At 36.9% G+C, this 19,300-nt stretch overlaps 2 protein-coding genes and 1 long non-coding RNA gene across 9 annotated transcripts in view; 2 read left to right on the forward strand and 1 right to left on the reverse strand.

The window, feature by feature from the left end:
- The first annotated feature begins 2,904 nt into the window (after nucleotides 1-2,904).
- On the forward strand, nucleotides 2,905-5,769 carry LOC139767963 (uncharacterized). The gene is made up of 2 exons (XR_011717256.1): nucleotides 2,905-2,983; nucleotides 5,613-5,769. It is a non-coding gene; the product is annotated as an uncharacterized lncRNA (long non-coding RNA).
- On the reverse strand, nucleotides 4,393-8,611 carry LOC139767954 (uncharacterized). 4 transcript variants are annotated; one of them, XM_071697719.1, is made up of 11 exons: nucleotides 8,505-8,611; nucleotides 8,187-8,318; nucleotides 7,671-7,845; nucleotides 7,342-7,524; nucleotides 6,865-6,969; nucleotides 6,700-6,765; nucleotides 6,503-6,618; nucleotides 6,092-6,346; nucleotides 5,795-6,002; nucleotides 5,492-5,712; nucleotides 4,393-5,413 (listed from the first exon to the last, which is right to left on the reverse strand). In XM_071697719.1, the coding sequence occupies exons 4-11, from the start codon at nucleotides 7,387-7,389 to the stop codon at nucleotides 4,411-4,413; spliced, it is 2,022 nt and encodes a 673-aa protein (XP_071553820.1). In that variant the 5' UTR covers nucleotides 7,390-7,524; nucleotides 7,671-7,845; nucleotides 8,187-8,318; nucleotides 8,505-8,611; the 3' UTR covers nucleotides 4,393-4,410. The 4 variants fall into 4 exon arrangements, with proteins under 4 accessions (XP_071553820.1, XP_071553819.1, XP_071553821.1 ...); XM_071697718.1 differs by lacking the exon at nucleotides 8,505-8,611 and having other exon boundaries at nucleotides 8,187-8,391; XM_071697720.1 differs by lacking the exons at nucleotides 8,187-8,318; nucleotides 8,505-8,611 and adding an exon at nucleotides 8,059-8,076.
- The window catches only part of Ssp3 (short spindle 3), a 42,161-nt gene continuing 31,236 nt past the window's right edge, over nucleotides 8,376-19,300 (forward strand). The window contains exons 1-11 of one of the 4 annotated variants that reach the window (XM_071697717.1): nucleotides 8,492-8,624; nucleotides 9,495-9,719; nucleotides 9,852-11,173; nucleotides 11,250-11,986; nucleotides 12,062-12,542; nucleotides 12,693-12,875; nucleotides 12,956-13,207; nucleotides 13,284-13,557; nucleotides 13,660-13,730; nucleotides 13,816-13,925; nucleotides 13,987-14,110. In XM_071697717.1, the coding sequence (XP_071553818.1) occupies nucleotides 9,509-9,719; nucleotides 9,852-11,173; nucleotides 11,250-11,986; nucleotides 12,062-12,542; nucleotides 12,693-12,875; nucleotides 12,956-13,207; nucleotides 13,284-13,557; nucleotides 13,660-13,730; nucleotides 13,816-13,925; nucleotides 13,987-14,110 (3,765 nt within the window). In that variant the 5' untranslated portion in view covers nucleotides 8,492-8,624; nucleotides 9,495-9,508. Of the gene's footprint in view, nucleotides 8,625-8,724; nucleotides 8,861-9,494; nucleotides 9,720-9,851; nucleotides 11,174-11,249; nucleotides 11,987-12,061; nucleotides 12,543-12,692; nucleotides 12,876-12,955; nucleotides 13,208-13,283; nucleotides 13,731-13,815; nucleotides 13,926-13,986; nucleotides 14,111-19,300 lie in introns of those variants that run through there. The other 3 variants (XM_071697715.1, XM_071697714.1, XM_071697716.1) reach the window with 3 other exon arrangements.

Consider the following 19,300-nt stretch of genomic DNA (forward strand, 5'->3'; position numbering starts at 1 on the left):
GCCGGGTCGGTTTCGGTACCTGCCGCTCGCTCGCTGCCTGGTGGCTGGTGGGATCGTTCTCGGAGGAATGAGGACTGAGGAGTGAGGAGGTGAGGAGTAGTGAGGAGGCGAGCGTGTGTCGCCGGGGGGGTAGAATGAACTGTCAGCGCGACCATGGTGGAAGGTGGAAGTATATATATATATATATAGAAGTCGGCCATATTGAGAGAGAGAATATTAGTTTGCTCATGTATATTCGCCCAGGTGGCGCTTAAAACACTGTTTTAAAGCAAAATACAGGAGTTGGTTATTTATTTTATTATATCAATCATCTGTGTCTCAGTCGACCACGAGGGCCACGAGGCATTGGAGGCACGAGATCGCTCCCGACAGTCCTGGTTTGTCGATGCGGAACGTTAGATGTAAGTTTTCTCGGTCTTTTTTTCCTTCTTTTATTTCGTTCGTGTTAATATAAAATATATCAGGCGAGCGGCAGGTGGTGTTTTCCACACAGGGAAAAATAGCGTCGCTAAGAATAACAGTTAAAACTCATTCTTACATATTTTTTTGCTCGCTAATACACCACGTGCTCGTCGACATTGTATTCGCGTGTAGTACCTATCGCACACACATTTGTGCAGTTTTATTCGGTAAACGAACTGTCCGCAGTGCCCACTGTATGTCAGCAAACTCGATCGGAAATCTCTGGAAAATTGGCGTCAATTGTGTCTATATAACGCTTCTTGCCACGTGCGCCTCACGTGGCCTCACGCATGAATCCGCCATGATCCCACGTTGAACTTTCCATTCAGGCTATTTGATATCTTCGTTATTATGTGCAATATCATAAAATATTTCATAAAAATCATTACCATACGATATTTTATAAGAATATTTCAAAATTATGTATTAATGTTTAAATATTATGTATAATGTAGTTACCATTGTCGTGGAAACATCAATTGTTACACCTTTTTCTCAAGTATTATTTTCTATAATAATAAATTTATAGTCTTGTAAATATATGTTGTAAGCAAAATTATTAGTTTCGACGATATGAGGCGGCTCACGCAGCCTGTACCGAAAGTTCAATGTAGGACAGGTGACGTTAAGTATTTTGCCAACATAAATCTGATTATTGGCAGACGCAAACGCAGATTCTACTCAATTTTTGCTGCCACTCTGCGTCAAATAGTATAACAAATATGTCAGTTTGTTTGATTTTTGCCAACATATTTGGTTGACAAACTTTGCTATATATCTGCCAGCGTGTATTACCAACAATATCATATATGTCAGATTCTGTTTCAAATCTGTGGCCATTCTGCTGACAAAATTTGTAGCAAAGATTTTACAGGAATCTGTTCCTGACAAGCTACCTGGCTGTCTAGACATGTTTGTTAAAATAAGAGAATCCGATATTACCTATGTATGCTGGATATTGAATTAAATACTAATTAAACGATAATGTATTTATTGTTTGTATCGTTTGTTAAGTATACATTGAGTAAAATTGTTGACAAATTATTTCATTTAAATTTAAGCATCTATTGATATTTATTTCTTCTTTACAGGTTCATAATGGCATCTTTAAAAAAACATATTAAGGCTGCGGTCCATTTGATGCTACAATGCATCGAAGCATTCTTCTTCTCCTTTCTTTCAATGAAGAAAGAAGAAGAAAAAGAACGCTTCGAAGCATTTGTAACATCAAATGGACCGCAGTTTAAGAAAGTGACTAAAGACATCAAACACTACGTGATTCCTCAAAGTCATTTGCCACCCAGTTCACCAATAAAGTCTTATTTATTTTTCGACGAAACATATGACGATTATCGATTTGAGTCCACCCGGTTGGAAAGTTTCAAAAATTGGCCATGGATAAGCGGTTTATGGATAAAGCCAGAGAAACTCGCAGCGGCTGGGTTTTATTATACTGGAGACAGGGACAAGATACAATGTTTCGAATGTCCAATAGAAATATATGGCAAATGGCAGGTGGATGACAATCCGATGGCCTATCATCAACGAGGGTCTCGGGGGGTGTCGGTTTATTCATAATATTCCGTGCGGCAACGTGCCGGTCGGTACAGATCCTAACACGATTCCGGCATTTGAGCCTAACGACGTTGAAGTTGAAAGTGGAATATATAACGAGGCTTTCTTTGAAGGATTAGTGATTTGTAAATTGAGAGGCATGGCCTCAAGACTGAAGCGTCCCGAAAGTGTCAGTCGTGAGGCGAGAATAGCGATAGCGATGGCCTTAAGACCGAAGCATCCCGAATATGCCAGTTATGCTGCGAGATTAGCCTCGTTCGACAGATGGCCTAAAGCAAAGTCGCAAACTAAAGAGACACTAGCAACTGCTGGTTTCTATTACACGGGAAGTGGCTATCAAACATTGTGCTGTCACTGTGGAGGATTATTAAGGAATCAGGATCCAGAAAAAGATCCGTGGGTAGAGCACGCTATCTGGTTCTTATTATGTCCTTATGTGTATTTAACTAAATTAAGGGACGGAATTTGTAAGCAGGATTTCTCGAAGAACGGGTATCCGAGCAGTGAGTATTTAACATAATATATTGTTATTAGAATTGTACAATTTGTATATTCGTAATAAATATTCCCATCTATTTAAAAAATAATGAAATAATTGTGTTGAATATAATAACATTAATTTTAAGTTATTTATTTATTTATTTATTAGGAAACCATATTATCTGAAATTAATAAATTGAACGAGAAATTTGAGAAAAATATTGATGCTGAGAGTATTGCTAGCGGAAGCTCTCAAAACTCGATCTATTCTGAAGAAACTAATACTGCAGAAGTAAGTGCTGCATCAGGAGAAGCTAGCAGCGAACAACAATCTGTCCAAGGTGACAAGCGATGCGACATGGAACCATGCAAAATTTGCTACAGTAGAGAAGTACGGATCTTATTCATGCCGTGCGGACATTTATTGGCGTGTGCGGAGTGTGCGAAAAATATGAAAATATGCAGCGTATGTCGTAAGCCTGTTGAACGTACTGTACATGTAAGCGTGGATTCTGCTCTAGAATTTTCTACTTATCATCATTATAAAGACTTGATACTTTCAAACAAAACTGAATGACAGGACTCATGTAGCATACCGATCAGCAGGTACAAATTGTAAAATGTTGAAACTCTGGTTAATGAAACATTAACTTCACGGTTGTCGTGATTCTCAATAGAAAGGATTTCTACTGAGACCACAATTCTACCTCATTTTCTGTTGTTGAAGTGTCTGAAGTATACCTTGTATCACGTTCACGTTAGTGAACTTTGTCCGGGCGGCTGGGACGCGGTCGAACGGGACGAACGGTCGAACTCGCATTAACGTTATCTGAAATCTCAATAAGTCGAGCACGGAACGCGCTACGATTGGGCTCAATTGGGCTGGCTAAAATCAACAATCACAACTGTGATCGAGCCCGACCCCATAGCCGATTAGACCACGTCTAATCAGCGTCTAACGCCTTCCGAGCTTCTCGCCCGGTTGGTACGGCCCTCTGAGGAAGCTTCGGCAAAGCGCGTCTAATTGTCCAACAATTATCATGTGAATTCATAACCGCGACTTCGCGCGGGAGACTCTTCCCCTGCGATACCGATCTCTGGTTTTTTGCGACTTTTCGGCGCGACAGTGATAAGAACGAGAAGCGTCGCTGATAGTCGCCGAGATAAGATGTTCGAAGAACATTGCTTCCCTCGATTTATCTATTTTCGAGTACGCTCTCTGAGAATTCATCGGTGAAATCCGCGAGTCTTGTAGATGCAGCCCTCTGATGTAACGTTTACGAGCCGCACGACGCGATCTTGCATGCCAACCGATGTTGAAACTGGAGTAAACTGGACTGAAATATATCATCTCGCAGTCTCGCTATTATACATACATGGCCAAAACTGGATAATAAAAGTAAAATTGTAGTTTTAAATAAAAATTGAATATAAGAATTGGTCGTGAATGTTCGTATATCTACGAACCATGATTTAATTTTTATCATTTACAGTAGATGCAATTTTTAAGAAATGTGATTTTCTATGAAATCATCAAACATGAAAAAAACGATATTTTAGAAAGCAACTTTCAAAAATGTTGCAAATTTTACAAAAAAATTAAATTAACAAACAATTAAATTTGAAATTTACTTCCTTCATTCCAACGAAAGTTATTTTAGCGTATTTCGGTGTAAAATCTTGATTTTTTCCGCTAATTATTTGCATCTTTTTCAAAATAGTTTTGTTTTTCATAAAATAAATACTTTCTAAATAAATATATAGTTTTTCATAATAATATTAAAATATTTTTCATAATAATTTTGAAAAAATGCCCAATATTTCATTAAATATTTAAAACAAAGTGAACAGAGAGATGTGGAAAATTGATCAGTCTCAAATATATAATCTTTATTATTGAGAGTTTTTATTATTTTCCTCACAATCACTTGCATTGTCTACGATCTCGTCCTCAGAATTTTCACCACTTCCTATAAACGTTTCCTCGTGGAGAAAAGGTAGTGGTAGCCTCGTGATAAATCGCGTGGCTTGAGTCTCGAGAAGAATCTGTGGCAAGGATCCAACAGATTCTTCATCCCCGTTCTCGCAAACTTCGGTGGATGGTGTATCAAAAATGTTCTTCCGTTTCGAAGCTCTTGTAAGATCATTTTCTTCGTCTGACTCGTTGGATTCTTTTCGGATAGACGGATCATCCTGTTTAATCTTATAAATATGAGAAATTACTTTACGATCTGAATTAGTGTCGCTTGATGGCGTTGACAACATGCAGTAAGAAGGCATTGGCGGTGGAGGAGGAGCTACAACCTGGCGGTCCTTGTCCTCGGTACTCGACGCAGGATCGCCCAATACGTTTTTATATATACGTTGCAGCGCCCTGGCTTCTCGTTCGGACATAGACTTATGTTTATCAATTAAAGCTTCTTTCAATTCGATCATAAAATTTTTCGCTAGAAGCTTATCCAGCTTTCGTTGCTCTAACAAACATTCATCCGTACCTTCGTCCAACGGTTTTAAATACTCCTCTTTGATATACTCTTCGAATACTTCGTCAAGGATCTGCGGATCCGAATCGATTATTACTGGCAAGTCGGGATTCTGATTTATCGTAGTATCGTTGGTTACGGGCTGACTGCCCTTCAGATCACTGAATCTCGATCTTGCCATCAACAGAACAACAAATTCTGCTAGACTCTTAGCCGTGCCGATCTCCTTGAATGCTTTATCCAACTTTTGCATCAGCATATCAGCTGTTTCGTTATCGATACTAATATTCTGATTAATGCAGTCCTCGATATTTTTAAATGTCGAGAAAACTTGATTGTAGGCTAATTGCAGTTTATATGACGCTAAATCCAGCTGGACAGTTGGATCGTGCCATTTAGCTTTGTCCTGTGTCCTAACAAGAAATCTCTTGGTAATATGTATATTACCTATTGTAATGAACGCAAACATAAACATATATCTTTCAACTTACTTATATCGAACTGGTTCTGTTTTGCAAGTACGATACGCGTTAATAACTTCCGACAATTTAACTTTATATACCGCCAGTTCTTTAACCAAGATATTAATTATATGAGCTAATTTTGTTTCAGGGATCTTCTGGCAAGAATATATCCAAGTATTACTATCATATGCGACAGCTAATAAATACAACATTTCTGATTGTACTAGAAGATAAGTGTGATACAATCTCTGTAAAAAGTAATAAATATGAAAATATAGGTACTGTAAAAGTTATAGTAAAATGTATTTTGAAATTGTACTATTCATCCACCTTTAATGCTTGATAATCAATTTCGCCAGATGTCTCAAACGAGTTACGTTCAAACTTTGTAAAGAGCTCTTCGCTAAGCACATCCGGTGGCAGCAATTTCGCAATTGACAGCGAACATTCGTAATATACACGGGAGATATTTTCCATAAATCTTATTAAAGTATCTCTCAGAGATTCCAGACAATGCAACTTTTCACCTAAGAAACGACTAGTACGAACAAACAGAAATAGAATAACAATATCTACACCTAGATCTTATTAATATTTCTTGAATTTATATGGATTTTGTACACTTACGAAAATTGTTGAAGACACGTTTCAAAGCCCAATTTCATTTTATAATCACGTCGTAAGATCTTAAGGCTGTCTTTACACGTGAGAAAAAGTTCATTTTGTAACGATACAACATTTTTTAGATTTCTATTTGCACGAAAACGCAAGTATTTTATATAACCGACGCAACAAATTGCGGACGGTGCAAATAACGTTGGCGAAACATACATTGAAGAGACTAATACAGCCCCAGTCACAATTAGTTCTTGCGGCGTTATTCTGCAAAACAGAATGAATAAGTTTATCATTAAATCAATTTCAATCAGTTGTACATTTTATAAAAAGCAAGAAACATGTAAACATCCACACAGAGATGCTTTATAAATTACTTTTTACAATAGACTCTATAATAATTAAAAAAAATTGTATAATTACTTTTTAGTACTATTATCGCACTTGGCTACAAAGCCATTAATCATAGAAAAATGGTCATTTAACAAAGTCTCTGCACTCAAAATAGTGTTCAATTGCTCATTGGAAACACTCTTCTCCTGCAAAGAGTAAATTACAGGAAACAATTGTACTCGTTACAGATTGTGCGACTATATAATTCCTCTCAGAGCAACAAGTACCTGCATTATCCAAGAATAAAGAGAAAATAATTTTGTGTAAATCTTCCTCAAGGTGTTTCTAATATCCTGAAAAAAAAAAAAAAAAAAATTAGAAAGGTTACACGCAATATATGCAAAATTTATCAATCTTTTCTGCATGTAACAGATAATATAAAAGCTTATTACGATATTTAAATAATGCTCCTGTTTGAAATGCGTTCTCTTGGGCACAGGCACACTTTCAAAGTCTGTGTAACCTAATTGTGAAAGATGCTCGTGAAGAGCGCTACCCTGTAACACAAAGACATAAAATTTCTCTGAAACGTTATTCTTCATTAAGCTGAATTATTTTAAACCTGTTCATTCTAAACTTATGTTTATTACTCTTCATTATTCATATTAGCGAACAATTATCCTTGCAGCTTGCTTGTCAACAATGTATCTCTAACGTGAAAATTTTACGCTTAAATTGATGTTAAAGTGAAGGAACTACATTGTCAACAAGGAAATTCTCTCCCAATGTTTTTGGTCTTTGTGCAAAGTGGCGAAAGATGTGCGTCCACGAATGTAAATATAACCTTATCCTTTTGCTCAGGATGGCAAATGTGGCCTCTTTAAGTTACACAATTTGAGTTTAAGAAGATTAAGGAATTGGGTTCGTACTTGTATCACAACATCCTCATCTTCCTCGTCGACGCCATGCACCTCCATCGTTATTATTCAGTTCACTATGACACTATAAATCCAATGTCTTCTTGTTCAAATTATGGCACCTGCCTCCTTTCAGAGGTCAATACGGCCAATAAATCCAATGTGGACACACACATATTGTATTTCATGAGGTTCCTGCAAAATACAAGAAAGGAAATGTGGATTTATTAATTGTAAAATCCCTCAATTGGATAGAAAGAGTCGCGGAAATCCTATAGAATAATTTCTTTGCGATTTCTTCGTCCTGGACTGTCAAAAAACATCTCCATTTGTGTAATTACATCGGACACTGCAGGATAGTTTGGTTTTTAGGTAGAACCCCTTCACTGACGCCTCTACGTAAAAACAAGTGGAGATTGAAGTTGTGTCCACGAATATTTTCAATATTTTCACGCTGTATCAACAATTTACAGTTCTGTCCCAAAGTAATTTGTCCCCGATCCTCGAAACGATTTCCTATAAGAAAGCAAAAATTGAAAGAACAAAATATATTATGCTCGTTATGAATATTAATTTGAGCTGTACGTTCTCGAAATGTTTTGCGCTTTGTAAAATAATTCGATCTTTACAGGCATTTACATCTAAGAAAATGATTTACATTCAAACTAAATCTAAATGGATATAAAAAGATTTTTTAAATAAAAAAATTTGGCTACAAAAGGGACAGACATTGTAAGGTTAAATTTGTTGCTTATAGTTCTGTGTTTCACTTTCTACATTTAAAATAAAATAGATACAAATAAGTGTGCAATTTGATATTAGGGACAAGAAAAAGGAAAAATTACAAGTATACATACACAAAAACTCGAGAAAACAAAGAACAGTGATACTGCACTTTCTCCTCCCTCTGTGTTGCTCCTACTGTTTTCAGTGCAGCTCAGTGCAGCCCAGTGTAGCCCTCGTCGAAAGCAGTGCAATGGAGTTCTGTTCTATTTTAGCCGAACTTCTTGCGCAGTTCATCTCTCCTCCTTTTCTCTCCAACGTGAGAAGAAGAAGGAGGAAAGATGAACCGTGCAAGAAGTTCAGCTAAAACGAACAGGCCTGATCCATCATGCGCAGTACGACCAATGCGCAAAACTCGTGAGGCCCGTGTTTACCCGTTTTGACGTACGTACATGCGATTCCGCGTAAAATATGTTATTATGCGCCGTTTCTCAAATGTCACTCGCGAGACGTAGTCGCGCGAGGTGCGGGCGGCCGTTCGGCGATCTCTCGTAATCGTCGGGATCGAAAAGGTGGGTCGCGGTGACTAGCGCGGAATGCGGATCAGCTTCACTTTGCGCTTTGACAGAACGGTGCCCGTCGTGGCCCGTCGTCGTCAGGCAGACAAGGACGGTTTCGCGCGATCCGCGGACGCTGACCGCGTGGGCTGCGGCATCTCGATGTCATCGTGTTAACCGTCGTTTTCACGGACGCCGACACCACGCTCGGCTCGTCCGAGCGCTTCGCGAACGCGTTGCGTCACGATGAGGTATAACCTCGAGCCCGAACGTGGTTGGCGGTGTCGTAGAGCGCGTGTCGTAACAACGTGACGATCAAATCTGCCTTGGTTTTTTATCTGGAGGCTTTCCCGCTCGCACACGAATATCTGCCGAATATTCTATTTTACATTGTATACCATGAATACCCTGATAAACAAATTGCCCGCAGTATAACAATTTTGGTGTTATCTGCGTCTTAATTAAACTTATATTAATTAAACTTATATTGTCGGCAGAGCTTGCAGATGTAATTTGACAGCGGATTGCTAACAGAATCTGTTATTTTGTAAACATTTATTAAATGGAATAAATCATTTAAATAGTCACAAATTAGTTCAGTTTCTACAATTAATCATTAAGTATATTCTTATAGCAGATTCTGTTATATTTCTGTTGGCATTTTATTGACAAAATTTATAGCAGACACTTTTAAAATCTGATCTCGATAGATTTGGCTATTCGGGACAATTGTCAGGGTTTTTTAATGTGGGTTGTAACATATATATATGTCGGCCCACTGTTGTTTAATTTTATAATTTTACCGAATTGCGTTCAATAAGTAGCTACGTGTCTGTTGATTTTAAAGATCTGTTTTCTCACATATTGTCCTGGTTGTTATTCCAGGTATTTACGAAAAAATGGCAGACGTTAGGTTACTCATTCAAGAGGAAGGTCGCGCGGCCAGGAACTTGGTAGCTTTTAATGTGCCGGTCGGTACAAATAACGTAGAGAAAATTACGAAGAAACCGCCCAGTGTGCCAAGGCAGACACAATCGGGTTCGACAAAGCGATCCATGAAACCAACTACAAGAGTAAGGTCCGCTTCTACGGGCCGTGATAAGAAGTCTGGTAAGACAGCTTTCTTTTATAATAATCTCTCTGTTTTCTTAATAAAAGAATGCTTGCGTAATATAATTAAAAATAATATTTTGCAATTTACATTGTTCATTCAACTTTTAATCGAATATAATATCTTTCTAGAATTACAGGCGCGATACTGGGCATTTCTATTTGGAAATTTGCAAAGAGCGGTTGATGGTATCTACCAAACATGCGAGGAGGACGAAAACATCTCTGAGTGCAAGGAAGTTATTTTGGTGCTCGAGAACTATACCCGAGACTTTCATAATTTAATAGAATGGTTCAAAGTTAAGTGGGCCTACGAAAATTCATCGCCACCGTTACGACGAACTCCGTTGGCTTGGGAAGTCAGGAAAACGTCTCCTTGTAGGATATGGAATTCAACCATGATTCCAAAGTCCACTAGTCCCTTGCGGAGAGCCAGTCCGACAGAGTTGATCTGCAAAAGTCCAGTCGACCAAATCATATGTGAGAATAAACCGATTGTAACGGACAACAAAATTAATCATGCTAAAGAGGAATTTGTTCATAAATTGTTAAAAGATAATAAAAACAACGTTTGCAAGAGTTGTTCCCCCGACGTTAAAGAGAAACGTAAGAATGGAGTAGACAAGACGGGAAATCAAATACCAAGTAAGGAAAAATCCACGTCGACGAAAGCGTCTAACAAAGTTCTCGTGAAACAAACGGTGCAATCGAAAACGAATAGCTTTGTGGATCGCAGGACGTTGAACGACGGTGTAACGTACGATTCGAAGAATAAAATGGATGTTAGAAATATTTCTAAACAAACAAAGGACTGTTTGCACAGCAGTATTGTAAAGCCAGTTGATTCTAATTTATCTTCAGAAAAACGAGAACAAACCTGTAGGAGTGATAAAAATGTTCAGCCGAGTTCGTGTACTAATTGTGAACTTGTGCAGAAGGAATGTAATAGCGTGAACGTTAAAGACGGTAAGACAGAGGGGAAAAGTACGGATAGCAAATTATTATGTAATAAAAATAACGGACTGGGAAAGAATGAAATTAATGCCAAAGTTAAGAAGGATAGTAATAAGAAGTGTGAAAGCAACATTAATACTGAAAAGTTGAGTACAAAGACAGCTAACGTTCAGAGCACTTCAGAAAAGATAAGTCAAGTTAATTGCCAAATAAGTAAACATCCTCACGAAATTGGCGATAAGTCAAATACTAAAGATACTCCAAATGCAACATCGAATAACGTAGATAAAAGCCCCACGGTAATTAGCGCAAACAGGCCTGCCTACGCGACCGTGTCGCAAACAAAAAGATCCAAAGTACAGTCGTCGGGTTCATCCGAAACTCCAAAGTTTATCAGAAGTAAAACTTGCTTAAGTGATAAAAATTTACCTGCTTCGAGTAAAAGAAGGCCTGGAACGTCTGTTATTGTGAGAGAACGGTTTCAAACTCCTGAAAATAAGGTATTATACATATTTTTCATTAAACTATCATATTGTGTACTATTATATTGTGTTAAAAAAAAATGTACTTTTTCAGTTATCAGAACAAAATGCAAAGAAAGATCAAAATAGAGACATGAATGGATCCGTAGAAGTTTTAACCAAACAAACAGTATCTCCAAAGTTAAAAGACGAAAGTGATGGCTGGCAAACAGTAAGGAACCGCTGTAGAAGAGGGAGCACTCATAATTTGAACATGTCTACACGCTTTCATAAACCAAGCACTGCTCTATCCTTGCCGGCTTTATCAATAGAAAGCCCATCGGAGAAGCTAAAGAAGACTAGTTATACTCCCGATGGAAATAAGCAAAAGAAAAAGTGTATTGTAGGAAAAACCGGCAAAAATATGAATAATGAGGTTGAGAAAGTTAAAGGGGAATTCATAACATCTACGATTAAAAGTAATCTCGAAGACACACTTAAAAAGAACACATTAAATTTATGTGATACCAATTCGACATCAGTGATCGCAGCTATCTTTAAGAATGACGCAGAATTACTTGAGAAACGTATACAGCAGTTTATGACCGCTCAGGCAGAAAGAGAAAGAATTATCTTGGAGGAAGAAAGAAAGACGGAAGAAGCGGATTCTCAAAGATCTCAGCAGCTATCGGATGAAGAGGCGTCCTTAAAACGGCAGATTTTGGAATTAGAGTCCACTGAAATTGACGTTGATACTGAAACGGATGAAACGGATGGTGAAATGGTTCTCGAAATGGAAGACGAACCTGCGGTATCGCTCAGTGTAACTGATGATATTAGTTTAGAAGACAGGTACATAGAAGCTATGCATATTGTTCAGTGTCTCGATAGGATTGCCAAATTTTGTTAACAAAATGAATGTTACAGGTACGAAAATATGTTAGAAGGAATGTCTTGGGCGGAACGAGTCGATACTCTTGCACAATTGCGTGCATTGGTAGCTCGCCATCCCGGGCGTGCTTTAGAATTACATCAGAAACTTTCATCTCCATCGCGAAAAAGATCGCTTCCTGAAACGTTAAGAAAATATCAAGCGAAACAAGCCTGTGCTCAACACAAACGTCAAACGCTGCTTATGGAGAAATCGCAACGATTGCGAGAATTATTAAACAAAGTGGAAGATGTCAAAAGTGCAAAGAGTCAATTAATAGAGGACAAAAGAATCAGGATGGAAATGAAACTTAAAAGGGCGGAAGAAAATAGGACACAACATTTACTAGAAATAGTGAGAAAAGCACATGACGAGGACTCAAAGTTGAAGGAAATAGCTTTCATCAATGAATTGGAGGCACAAAATAAAAGACATGATTTTATGGCGTTATGTCAAGAACAAGAAGAAAGATTACAGGTATGTATCCTTCCAAAAAATAACATTTTTAATAAAAAAAAATTCAGGATTTTTTAAACCTGTATATTGTATAGTATTAATGTGTAACTATGTATAATATATGTTACTATCGGTGTTATGTTTTTAACACAAGCATGACTTGTTATATAGGGTATTCAAGAAGAACGTCAACGTCGACAAGAGGAAAAAGCTGCCAAAGAAGCTGCAGCTGAGGAACGTCGAAGAGCTTTGGAAGCAGAGCGGCAGTTGCGAATACAAAAAATGAAGCAAGCGCGACGAGAACGTGAGGAAAGGGTCGGCAAAATGCAGCTCGAGCGAGAAAAAGAACGACAAGTACATGAATTATTATTATACCATCGAGATATCTTTATTTTATAGGTGGAGTTTCTAAGTTACCAAGTTTAACTTTGTAGGAATTAGCAAGAGAAAAGGCACGAGATCGCGAAGAACGTTTGTCGGCACTTCATGCAGCGCAACTGGCTAATCAGGAAGAGCTGCAGAAGAAAATAGCGCAGAAGCAGCAAGAATCCACTAGGCGGCATGTGGAGAACATTGAGCACATTCGGCAACGTGCGGTTGAGTCTTCGATTTTAAGATCGGAGGAAGTGCCACCCACTCTCAAATCGTATCCCGCTCAAAAACAATGCTCTCTATGTGGCACGATTGTGAGTTTTCCCACACAATTATGCGACGTAATCTTCTTTTTTAACTTGAGACTTATTGCATTTGCGTATTTTACAGATATCTAACGAGGTGCATCTTCTAAGCCACTTGAAAGGAAAGACGCATCTTGAAGCAGTACGAAGCGCGCATGATAATCGCGAGCCGTCTCGAGATGAGCTTCAGCGTTTTAATATTGCGCAGATACGGGACGTTTCCGTCACCGTGATCAATAATAATAACGCGAACAATAGCAAGGCTGTGAAAGAGAAGCAAAAAGCGCTGAAACGTCGATGCAGGAAAATAAAACAGCGTATGAGTTCACGCGGACAGGAATGGGAAGACAAGTACAAAAGTGAGACTAATCAGAATTTATCCGTCGAATCAGCCAATAAAGCCAAATTCCGCCGTAATTTGAAAGAATTAGATAGATTATATAATAATCATTCCAAATCAGCATGGTCGAACATAGCATTGGCCACCTTGGAGCGCTGCTTGGGAGAAATTGTTCGAGCCTTCTCTAAATCGGTAGGCTCTATAGAGAAAGTAACATTTCCTCTCGTGTATTACTTCGTACAATTATATTTTATTCGTTTGTTCCGTTTATTTTCAGTGTCCACTTGATCAAGATGCGTTTAGATGTTTGAATGGATTTGACACTCTAACAAACTTGTTGAATTTAGGCTTAAATACACAAAATGCATCTTACATTTTGCCGAATAAGTAAGTATAATAAATCTTTTAATTAATATTATGAGATTTTTATTCGTATCTGAAATTTTAGAGCAATCACATCGCTGTGCCGAGTTTACAAGGCCGGGATCAGTGGGAACACCGAGAACACAGAGGCTATTTTATTAAGCAACAAAATTCTCGTTATCCTGGATCTACTTTTACAACGTTTAGAGGTAAGTTTGTGTATAGTTTACCTTCAATAATGATTATTAGCGTATTAACCATTCATATATAGTGTACTGCTCTATGTGTACCTACCATGTAGTATTACATAGGGTACTATAAATTATATGAATTTATGTAAAAAATTTGTTTGAGATAATTGAAGTGTTATATTTTTTAATCCAATGATTTATAATGAAGGAGTAGTTTTTTCTAGATATTTTATAATACGATGTTCTTGTATTTGAGTATAAATATCGGCCCGTTGCATCATTGCTGGATTCATTGAAAAAATTAATATATTACTCAATTAAATTCTTCTTTGTCCCTAATAAATTTTAAGGAAATATTTTTAAATACTGTTTAAATTGAAGTCAGTAATATATTTGAATTCACCAATAGCACTACTTGTTTAATAATCAGACTATGCGTTGAGAACCGCGAATTAAATTAGACTAAATTATATTTCGACCAGATAACTTTAATTTTAATCCGCTTTATCTCTTTTGGTTGAAATTTTTAATTCATAAGTCTTAGAATAATATCGACCTGCAATTAACCAACGATTAACCAACAGAATTGCTCAAAGCAAAATTTCTAACTATAATTCATAGTCCCTAAACTAATCTTTATTCTTTTCCTGTATCAAAAAATTGATAGCAATAAATCGATAGTTTTTTTCATATTAAAATAATACTACAGGGTAATATTTGACAAATTAATCGTCGAATAAGTTAATTTGATCGAAGTTCTTCAATTTCTATGCAGATTTTTGTCATTTTCCTTGCGTTTCTATAAGGGATTGATTTTAGAATTTTCCACCTTTCGAATTGTCCACCTTGCAAAATGCGTTCTGAACGTAGCTTTATATATAAAATTTGAATCGGCACCCTATCCGGTACGTGCTGCCCTCTGGGAATAGAGGGTCAATTTACTCGACTAAGGAATCTTCGAATTTATCTCCCAAAATATTTTATTCGTGATAATTCTTTAATGAGAAGGGAAAAAAAGAACTGATCTTCAGAATTGAATCGATAATGTCTTGATCTATTTCTGACTCTCGTGTAACCACGTTCAGATATGATCGCAGGCGGCAACGCTGCAACAGTTTTCGTTTTCCATTCGTCATCAACGTGGATCAGCGTCAACGGGCTTCGAATTAAGGTTGTAATCCGGGAATTGTTTGCAAATTAAATCTCAGGTAATTAGACAATGAAATTCCGTTCTATATTTAGTTTCGAGGGAACCCTAGCGGAACGAACGCGCGGTAATTGAAATGCGAGATTACTCGAAAACTGTTAATAAGGATACCGGCAGATTCTGGTCGCATATATGTATTTTTATTGTGATATTGCAAAGGACGTATAAATTTTCTTTTTCATAAACTGACCAGATATAATTCCCTTCACGCTTTTTGTTTTCTATCAAGAAGAATAGGGAATTTAATCTTAGAACGTTTGTGAGTGTGCTTGCGTATTACACATGTTATTTATGCATATTTTACAAATATTTATATATTTTAACGTAGACGGGTAAATAGAACTACGTTCCTTTTCTAGAGATTGACGATTTATTAAAAGAAGCTACGTGGAATTATTTATATACATATATATAAATTATATATACATATATATATATATATATAATAAATAAAATTTTATTTTACATATATACATATGTGCAACTTGATATCACTCTTTTCACCTCACATTACTCGCCTAAAGTGTAAAACACACTCCAGCCTTAGAAATCTACTTAATTTACAGGATAAGATTTTTTTATTAATCGACAATGCTGTACAAATTGTTTCACAATTAAAGAAAAACTTTTAAGCTTGTCTTTATTCTATTTTGGACGATATATACAATATCATCAATCTTTATTTAATTGTAAATTATAAAAAAAAAATGAAAATTGAGATATAATGGGGTGTAAGATATACCTCACGCGAATAATGTAGGATTAAATAAATCAATTACTAGAAAAAGAACGGCACTATTTGCCTGTTTGCCGTTAATTATCTAAAGGATTGACGAACAAAAGAGTTTTCGTCTCTTAATAAGGATGCGAGCCAAAGTACACGGTGATATCCGCGTCGAACGAACATAAGCGAGCATAACGAGCATCGTCTTCTAAAGCGAGCTAATGTGGTAGATAGGCATGTAGATTACAGCTTGTTTCGTCTCTCTCTCTCTCTCTCTCTCTCTCTCTCTTTCTTTCTTTTATTCTTTTTCCCTTTTTTTTCTTACCTCGTTTCGAGGTCGGTAAAGGGACGACGGTAAAGACGATGTGTCCCTGTCATCCTGTCCATTCTGTCCGACTTGTCAAAATAAGGATTAAGAATCTCGGGGATCCACGATTTCACGTCACGCGGTTGCCTTTCGGACTCGTTTGAGTGTCGCGGTAGGCACGTATCGCTTCCCCGATAAATGAAGGGAATACGACGTACTAATTTCGAGAGACATGCTGGAGAATAGGAAAGCTGTGCAAAATATAAATCTTACCTATAGGGTGACAGTAATTGTAAGCTTTTATTAAGTGTTATCCGTCCTTTTTCTAGAAATTAATTTGTAAAAAAAAGGAATTTTATACATATTGTATATATACATATATATATAATTATAAAGCATAATAAAATTGTATTTATGTACATATATAATTTATATATAAACGTATGTATATAATTCCACGTAGTTTCTTTTAATAAATCAATCTCTAGAAGAAGGACGCACAGCTCTATTTGCCTGTTTACGTTAAAATGTATAGGTTGAGCAGTACGCTAAATTCGCGTTTATTAATCATGGATATACCCGATACGATGTCGATACGTTTATGGTTACGGTAGTGCTGCTATTATCGCGTTAAATATCAACAGAAAATCTATATAACAAAATTCACGAACTAGACGACAGTTACATATATCGTTGATTGAAACCGATGTATAGAGATTGTCTCTGTGCTTTTACATTATTGTTTTTTTTTTTTTTAAAGATTCTCTCTAATGTTTAAACCTCATCATTAAGAGAAAATACAGATTTAAAATATATAAATTGCATTTGTTTTTTTAATATACGCATTGTCTTTTTTTTTCATCGAATTCGCGGTTCAATTAATTAAAAATATTTGATCACGGCGCTTTGGTGTGCGCGGTTAGCAAAACAATATGGTTCGGTTTAATTCGATTTACACGCGTCTGGCGTTGTCATTTTGTATACGTGTCAATGAAATATCGAGTGCTTTACGCAGTTAATTACAAAACGGCAAATATAATTACTGCGACCGATCGTTATTCTTTTTTCCTTTTAGCGCAAACGCTCGGCATTTCGCATGCGAGTGATATCTTTATGCAACAATAAACGCTATTAAATCTATCAAAGAAATATTAAAATCGTTATATATGTTTACGTTTATTTTCATTCTTTTATCTAGAATTTTATCTAATTTGACGACTCTTCTCTCTCTCTCTCTCTCTCTTTCAATCTTTCTCTTGGATTTTTTTTGTTATTTACACGGCTACAAGTGCGTATCTCGTCGATGTGAAGATTCACGCTTTCAACGTGCCTTTCGTACGGCAGACTCCGCGTATCTTTTCTTCGCGGACCGATCATCTCGTGGCTTCGCCACCGACGGGAATCCATCGGTGTGATTTCGCCATCGATTCTTCACGCTCCATAGATACGGCACTGGCGTCACCTCCTTCCTGTCCCCTCTTCCAAGGATCCCCCTCCGCAAATGCATTAGCGGCGAGAGAGCTTTTAGTGACGTCACCCACATACAGATACGCACTCACGCACGCACGCACGCGTGTACGCACGCGTCACACGCGCGCACGCATCACGCGCGCTCGCTCACGCATACGCATACACACGTGCACGCGCAACACGCACGCGGATGGAGCGCCCGGGTTGTACGGGTGAAAGGAAAGTCCGTCCGCGGGAGAATGTGCGTGGGGTACTTCTGTTTCCACTTCCATCAAGCCCTGGTTTCGAGGACCCGGCCTAATCTTTTGTCTCGTCCTCCTCTTCCTCCTCCTCCTTCTCTTGTTCCTCTTCCTCCTCCTTCTCCGCCACCTTTTATCGGCGCTTTTTCAACAACCTCTTCGCACGTTCTAGAATACGAAATGCGCGTTGCAATTTTCCCGCCGCCACCGCCGTTGATGATCGACGAGATTTTTACGATTTTATGAGATCATCCGATGAGAGATGATATTCGGATACCCGAATCCTTCGCCGAACGAGGAGAAGTTCATCTGCAAAAATAACGAGAAAGTCGTAAAATACCTCCCATACTCTACACACGTTTAGAAAAGTGCTCGGAATATACCTTGTTTTACTTTCATCACAAGGTGAGATGTACTATGAAATTTAATTGCATCTTTTTTTGTGATATCGTAAACTGGAGTTAGAATAAACGAGCCAGATGTGGATCGGGCACTAATTCTGGATCATTTATCATATTTAAAATAATTATTTGTTGTCAAGCGGTTATGTAAAGAATGACATTTTAATTAAAGACAGCAAAATTTTAAGTAAAATTTTGATACAAATAAAGATTTTAATAAGCATTTTTATTTAAATGTGAAAAGAAAATATATGGCAAAAGATTTTTTTATATGTTTATTTAATTCTGTTGAGATTTATTGTCAATAGAAGATTCGAAAAACTAATTTGTTTGAAGTGGAAAGAACATAAAATATAAAAATAGTATTGTGTATCTATGTAAGAACTTTGCTATTTCAAGTATTATTGTTTGTAATTTAACTGTTTTTGATCGTTAAATATATAACTTTGAATATGATTTTCATTTTAATTTATAAAGCTGAACATATTACCATAATGCTAAAGTTACATCGTGATCCATTATTTACATTGTGCGATATGCAAGCGCAAATTATTTTTATTATTTTTATAGGATGCGTCTCCAAAAAGGAAAAACATTTTGAGAACTGATCCGCGACTAGTACCTGGGGTCTAATTGTAGATCATTTACATTATTTCATTTAATTAAAATTAAAAGATGTCTATATCTTTTAATAAAACAAAATATATAAAATATATAAGTATAATAAAATGGAACCAAATCATAAAAAAGAGAGAGATAAAATTAATTAGGTTAAAATTAATCATAGAGCATACTTTGCCTGATTAATTATAATTATTAAGTATTTTATTGTTCGTTTAATATTTTCCTGGATAAAAATA

This window comes from Temnothorax nylanderi, unplaced genomic scaffold (assembly GCF_030848795.1).
Source record: "Temnothorax nylanderi isolate EJ_2023f unplaced genomic scaffold, tnyl_v1.0 TNYL_tig0013_pilon, whole genome shotgun sequence".
NCBI classification, from domain to species: domain Eukaryota; kingdom Metazoa; phylum Arthropoda; class Insecta; order Hymenoptera; family Formicidae; genus Temnothorax; species Temnothorax nylanderi.